Source organism: Bidens hawaiensis, unplaced genomic scaffold, assembly GCF_021521415.1.
Source record: "Bidens hawaiensis isolate Kalapana, Puna unplaced genomic scaffold, B.hawaiensis_p1.1 tig00023637_1, whole genome shotgun sequence".
Taxonomy (NCBI): Eukaryota; Viridiplantae; Streptophyta; class Magnoliopsida; order Asterales; family Asteraceae; genus Bidens; species Bidens hawaiensis.
In genome coordinates this window covers 281,763-288,123 of record NW_027493710.1, presented here as the reverse complement: position 1 = coordinate 288,123, position 6,361 = coordinate 281,763, and the positions used below count along the sequence as shown (strand labels likewise).

The 6,361-nt window shown below is 37.0% G+C and overlaps 1 protein-coding gene across 1 annotated transcript; it reads left to right on the top strand.

The window, feature by feature from the left end:
- The first annotated feature begins 1,841 nt into the window (after nt 1–1,841).
- On the top strand, nt 1,842–5,938 carry LOC143567784 (translocon-associated protein subunit alpha-like). Its single transcript, XM_077054101.1, has 8 exons — nt 1,842–1,991; nt 2,428–2,604; nt 2,725–2,775; nt 3,104–3,192; nt 3,988–4,065; nt 4,292–4,495; nt 5,405–5,476; nt 5,755–5,938. Exons 1-8 carry the CDS (start codon nt 1,913–1,915, stop codon nt 5,800–5,802), a joined length of 798 nt encoding a protein of 265 aa, XP_076910216.1. The 5' UTR covers nt 1,842–1,912; the 3' UTR covers nt 5,803–5,938.
- The last annotated feature ends 423 nt before the right edge of the window (nt 5,939–6,361 follow it).

Below are 6,361 nucleotides of genomic sequence, written 5' to 3'. Positions count from 1 at the left end.
CACATTGGTATTCAACCCTTGTATGGGTTTTAGAATCACATCCGGCAACCACAACTACAGTGACGATCCAAGAGGGAATGAAAATAAAACGCACAAATAGAATTTTGAAAATCATACCAGTGTGAGATTGAACTTTGAAACCCTTAGCTGCTGCAGTCGTGACCTAATTCGAAACAAAAAAAAAATATAGTTGTGTTCACTTGTTGCCTCTGGACATAAAAGATTAAAGAATTGGAATACAAAGTGATTATGTACGTGAGTTGAACTATAATGATTATTACCTGATCTTAGGAGATGGAAAGGATGCATAGACCAGAGTTGTATAGAAGCGGCAAGCGGTGAAAGGTGCTCCAATGACCTAGCTTTGGGTAGCATGCTGACAACGGTGGTCTGTGAAGGTGAAGAAGGGCAGAAGGCAAGGAGCAGCTTTTGTTTGATGGTAGTCTGGGAAGATGGATAACACACAGAGTCCACCGCATAATAAGTCTTATAAAGTGAGACACGTGGAACATAGAAAGAAACAGTGGCTGAGACACGTGTGAGTATCTTGTACAACCCATGAAGGTACCCCCATAGAGAGCATAATGCACAACTAAGACTGCATAAGGCTGAGGGGTGTGGAGCGCGACAGGGGGCGCGTGAGCCCATCCGGGGCGCGAGCACCACACCACCGAGGCGCGAGAGGGGCGCGAGAGGGGCGCGAGCGCGGAAAAAGAGGCAGGCGCAAGAGGGGTAGCGGCTGGGAATACGCGTGAAGGAGTCTTGGGTTGCGTAAATAGAGCCGTTGGGCTCTTTGTTTATTAAAAAAAAAATTTTTTTTCTCTATAAAACCAATATCACATACCACCCAAAACCAATATCACATACCAATATCACATACCATCAACCCATTTTAACCATATCAAACACAACTTCAATCTCCAAACTCATATATAATATCCCAAACTCCTTTATAAAACCCAAAATTTTTTGTAATATATATAACCCATTTCATATAAAAATCCAAAAACAACCCATATATAATTTCTTGTTTTTTTAATAATACATTTTTTTAATACATTTATAAAAAAATAAAAAAAAAAACCGCTCGCGCCCCCTCTCGCACCCCTCCACACCAGGGCCCGGGGCGCGAGCACCACAACCAACACCCATCTTATCAAGTTTCTCTCTCTGCCACACGTCACAATATTATTGGCTGGAGCCCCCACTCGCGCCCCCTCTCGCGCCCCCCCACACCCCTCAGCCTAAGTAAGTTCTCAATTGTAATATATATATAATATTAGTGGAGTACTGAACATGTTTGTAAAGGAATTAAGGTTTCAAAATGCTATATAATATTGATTATTGAATATAAAATGTAATTAAAATAATATTAAATTTAATATTTTGGATATCCGAACATCCAAAAATTCCCAGAATTACTATCCGAATCCGAAATTTAGGATATCAGAAATTTCGGATACAGATTCGGATTCTTTTGAACACCCCTAGTTTTCATGAGCCCCCCTGAACACCCATTCAAAGCCGCCCCTCAGCGGTGTTACTTTCCAAAGCCACACCAACTCGCCCACAGCGAATCGTCTAATGTGTTCCATCAAATTATAATGCATCTTCACATGAAAGAGCATACACTTATTGCTTCCTCGACCCCTTGTTTTTAAAAGGTTTGGTACTATCTTCAATACCTAAGTGAGTATATCTGAGATGAGATATCAACCGTCTATACTAATTTTGATGCTTCAAACATTACATACACATGCATCGTAATATAAAAAAAGAAAAAAAAAAGAAAAGCCGGCAACACAGTAAACGTAAGTAGATTAGTTACAGCCGTGACCAGACCCAGTATCCATAAAACCAGTGACTTGATTGTATCGCCCCCGTTGAATCATTCATTCACCCCAAACAAAATATGACACCCACCAAAATTAGGGTTTCCTTCTTCATCGCGATTCTCCTTCTTCTATTCTCTTCTTCTGTCTTCCTTCAAGGTATAATATTAATACTCAAATCACTTTCTCATTACATTAATTATTATCTAATTGTTATTCTATGATTCAATCACTAACTAACTATTTAACTAACTTGTACAAGTTTCAGATCTGTTACTTCATCCTCTTTTGTAATCTCTAACTGAATTTTGCCTACTTTTATTTATAACTTACTTTCTACGTTACTTGAGACTTGTTCTCAATTTATGTATGTCTCTTTGTTTGTTTGTTTGTTATCTGCAGTTATTAGCTTTCGCCAGTTAGTTGTTGCTTTGATCTGGGTTCATTTTCAACACACATCCCTTGTTTGCTTCTCTTGATCTTGACTGTCACCTTCTAAGTTTTTATTCTTAAAACAAATTTACAGTTGGCGTGTTAATCATATGTTTCTGATTTAATTCTTGACAATGTGTTAATCGATGGTGTTGTTTCATAGTTGCGAGGTGCCAGTCTGAGTCAGATTCAGAAGATGTTGAGCTGGTTGCTGAAACGGTTGAGGAAGGAGGAGATCTTGGGATTGTTGACGACAATCTTCAGGACTTCGCTGGTGGGAATTATAGTCCAGCTCCAGGTGTAGAAACAGTATGTGTTTTCCCAAAGAACGCTGCCAAGAGTAAGTCAATTATCTATCTTTTTTATATGTTTTTCCTCAACTCAAATAAGTTTATTTTAGTAATGTTAGTTCTTGGAATAACTTCCCTAACACATTTTTTCTTTTTTTCTTTTTCTGCAGCGGTAGTGGCAGGGAAAGAGACGGAGATTTTAATTGGATTGAAAAATGATGGTAACTTATTACCACTTTAAGTCTGTAATTATCTTTTTGGGTGATTATAATAATACCATCACATCATATAGTTAGTGGAATCATGTACTATAAAGATACAAATCTGCTAACAAATAAGTAATAATATGATTTTTAGTTGTCGGTAAAAAAACTTGTCAATTGTCATATTGTTAACTTCAACATGTCAAGAATATATTAAAATGTTCATTTTGAAATATACTGAAATTGCTACATACTCAAGCAGTATGATTTATATACTGTAGTGGTAGTTGTGAGTTTTTATATTAAACAGAGGTGATCTCACTTTAATCTGTTGCTTGGTGCTTAGGTGATCAAACTGTAAAGGTTATTGCAGTTCAAGCTAGTGTTCATCTCCCTTTTGATCACCGTATGTTGGTTCAGAATCTCTCTTCTCAGGTAAAACTTGCTCATATAAAATCTGTTTCATTTTGGCTACAGCATAAATTTTATATGTTAGGGTGGACTAAATTTTCTTTTTTTACCCTTTGTTATGTAAGACCCTTTTTACTCCTATTTAACTTTAACATCTTCTCTCAAGATGATGTCCTTTTTGGTAAACTATTCTACTATTTTCTTAAAAAAGCAAATATAAAAAACACATCCAACATCTATAGACGGTTAGCCACAACTGCCTGTCATGCCACAACCGTGGTCACCTCGTAACCTTCACCGTCACCATCTATTGGTCATCAGCACCACCATCACTGTCACCGCCATCATCATCACCACCACCTCACTGCCACCGCCATTGTCGCCACCACCTCTACTGCTGCTACACATCGCCACCGCCACTAACGTAGTTGACACCGCTTCAGCTACCGTTGTCGCCAATAGCAGCCATATTGCCATAAAACAAACACAGTGGGTGAACCCGTTACAATACTTTTTTTCTACACTGACCTGTCTCAACCAAGCTCATTTTGGCCAGAATCGTTTTGACCCAGACACAGGTTCATGCTTTTTTTAAAATTGACCCCTTTTACACCTTCTTATCCACCCGTTGTTCTAGGCTTTTAGAAGTAACATGAGGTCATGCTCAAAAGATGTATTTACCAGCCGCCTTGTTCTGCGATGGACAAATTTGTTATTTACTGTCAATAATCTGGACTTTTATGTTGTTGGCCTAAAAATATTTTGATTACACAAGTATTTGATCAATTGATCCAAGCCATACTTTACTTATTTTGACAGGTTTTCAATAATGCATCTGTTCCTCCTTCGGTTCAAGCTGCTTTCCCTTATATATTCGCTGTCAGCAAATTCTTACAGGTACATCTGCCACTTTTGCAGTCATGATTACAAAGTTATATTACTCCAGTAGTAGTCTAATTATTTAAATAAAATTATATTGGAGGTTTATGCATTAAAAATAGAAAAAAAATACAAGAGTTTTGACCCATTATTATCTAGCCAATAATTTTTTATTGTCTGTTAGAGAATAAACACAATTTCAAACGACCCATTTCTAATTAAATGGGGTTTTGTTTTATTGAAGGCAGGAACATTTGATCTTGTTGGAACAATAGTTTATGAGATTGACCAACTACCATATCAAAATACATTCTACAACGGTACCATTGAGGTTACTGAAGCCGGTGGTCTAGTCAGCGTGGAGACCGTCTTTCTAGTTTCACTTGGAATTTCTCTTCTTGTCTTTCTTGGACTGTGGGTTCGTGGTCAAATACAAAATCTTTCCAAGGTATTATCGGGCTGTCTTTTTAATTATTCTATGTGCTAGTTATTTAAGTAACAAGAGATTTTCAAATGCTCAAAACAAATGGGTGGGTTCAGTTAATAAACTGTTAAACACAATTTTAATACTAGGGATGCAAACAAGCCAAGCCATGCACGGCTCGGCTTGAGCTCGGCTTGGTTCAAGCTCAGTTTTTAAAGCTCGAGCCTGACTCGTGAGTATTTTTTCAAGTTCAAGCTTGACTTGTTTATTATTTTTATTTTTTAAATAATTTATTTTGTTTGTAGTTATCTTTTGTATTAAGTTTTTACTTGTAATTTCCATATATAACCATATATATTATTTAGTCATATTAATCATAATTTTATATGTAAGAATTGTTATATATAATAATTGTTATATTAATATGTAGTGAGTCAAATTATTTAAATGTTAGGCATGTTTAGGCTCGCGAGCCAGCTCGAGCTCGATAAGTGAAACTCAGGCTTGGGCTCGTTTACTAAACAAGCTTATTTTAGGCTTGTGCTCGTTGAAGCTCAAATCGTTTCGAGCTTTTAGCGAGCCGATCTCGAGTAGCTCACGAGTGGCTTGAATCGTTTAGACGCCTTCCATCCTATAAGCATTTTTATTATAGACTTTATGGTTGATTGTCAACTGAATATTTAAAATCAAAGAATCACTTTCAAAACACTAATCCGAACACCCCTTAATACGAATGCATACTCCGTGCTCAATTTATTTGTATATCATGTCTTCTTTCTATATTCTCATGGGGACAATCTTAACGAATATATGATTATGAACTTAATAATTGTATTTTGCTGTTGTTATAATGTCTGCAGGTTACAATTTTATCTTATTTTGAGATGATTACTCTAAGTTTGTTGGTTTTAAATTTTGCTACTTTTTACTCAGAAAACAAAGAAGGCACCAAAGGTGGAAACCGGAACTCGGACCGTGGATGCATCTATGGATGAGTGGTTGGAGGTTGGTACCTCTTACTCGAAAGTCGAAAGTTTTATTAATTTTGTTTATATATATCATTATTTTACCAAATTTGAAGTTCTATTTTCTTTTTTAAGTTCATGCAAATTTGAACCATGCTGATGTTCTTTATATTTTTATCGTTTAAAGAACTATACCTGATTTTACCTCGAAAATAGGTTCACAATGCATTGTCTTTAATTTATAAATAATTTGTGTTAGATATGATTAAAAATGTATTCAAGAAGAGCATTGGTTTAAGTTTGGTGTGTTTATTTTAGGGAACTGCTTACACTCAATCAAAGGCGAGCAAGTCAAAGAAGAAGTAGATGATCGAGGGAGGGATACATACTTGTAACTGTTGTAGAATGAGAAAGTTACTGTTACTCAAATCGTTTCTTGGAGATTTTGATATGTAAGCCTAGTTAAACACACGTTTAGGCTATTTAATATGTAGCATACTTATTTGGTTTGAAATGTCGACTGCGGGCAATATGGGGTAATGTATGTACCTAACGCCTAACACAACTCACGGCTCCAGGTTTATTTTCTGGTCAGTTTTGGGTTGAATCTAGACGTGCACAAAAAAACCGGTTCCGGACCCGAACCGGTGTACTCGACCTGGAACCGGTTCCAGTTCGTACCCGGTGTACCTAATACCCGGTTTGGGTATTTATATACCCGAAATCCGTACCCGGTTCCACATTTTATAACCTCAATCGGTTCGTACCCGACCCGGAGCCGGTTTTCATTTGTACCCACATTTTATAACCTCAATCGGTTCGTACCCGACCCGGAGCTGGTTTTAATTTGTACCCGGTTCTGGTTCCTACCCAGAAAAACCGGTTCCGTCGTTTTTTTAAAATAGTCAAACGCAGGTCAAACTAG

Bases quoted from the DNA above. Each gene is read 5' to 3' on its own strand.
- LOC143567784 (XM_077054101.1), top strand. From the start codon at position 1,913: ATGACACCCACCAAAATTAGGGTTTCCTTCTTCATCGCGATTCTCCTT. The intron at 2,605-2,724 runs GTAAGTCAATTA...CTTTTTCTGCAG, and splicing joins CCCAAAGAACGCTGCCAAGA to CGGTAGTGGCAGGGAAAGAG. The intron at 4,496-5,404 runs GTATTATCGGGC...CTTTTTACTCAG, and splicing joins AAATACAAAATCTTTCCAAG to AAAACAAAGAAGGCACCAAA.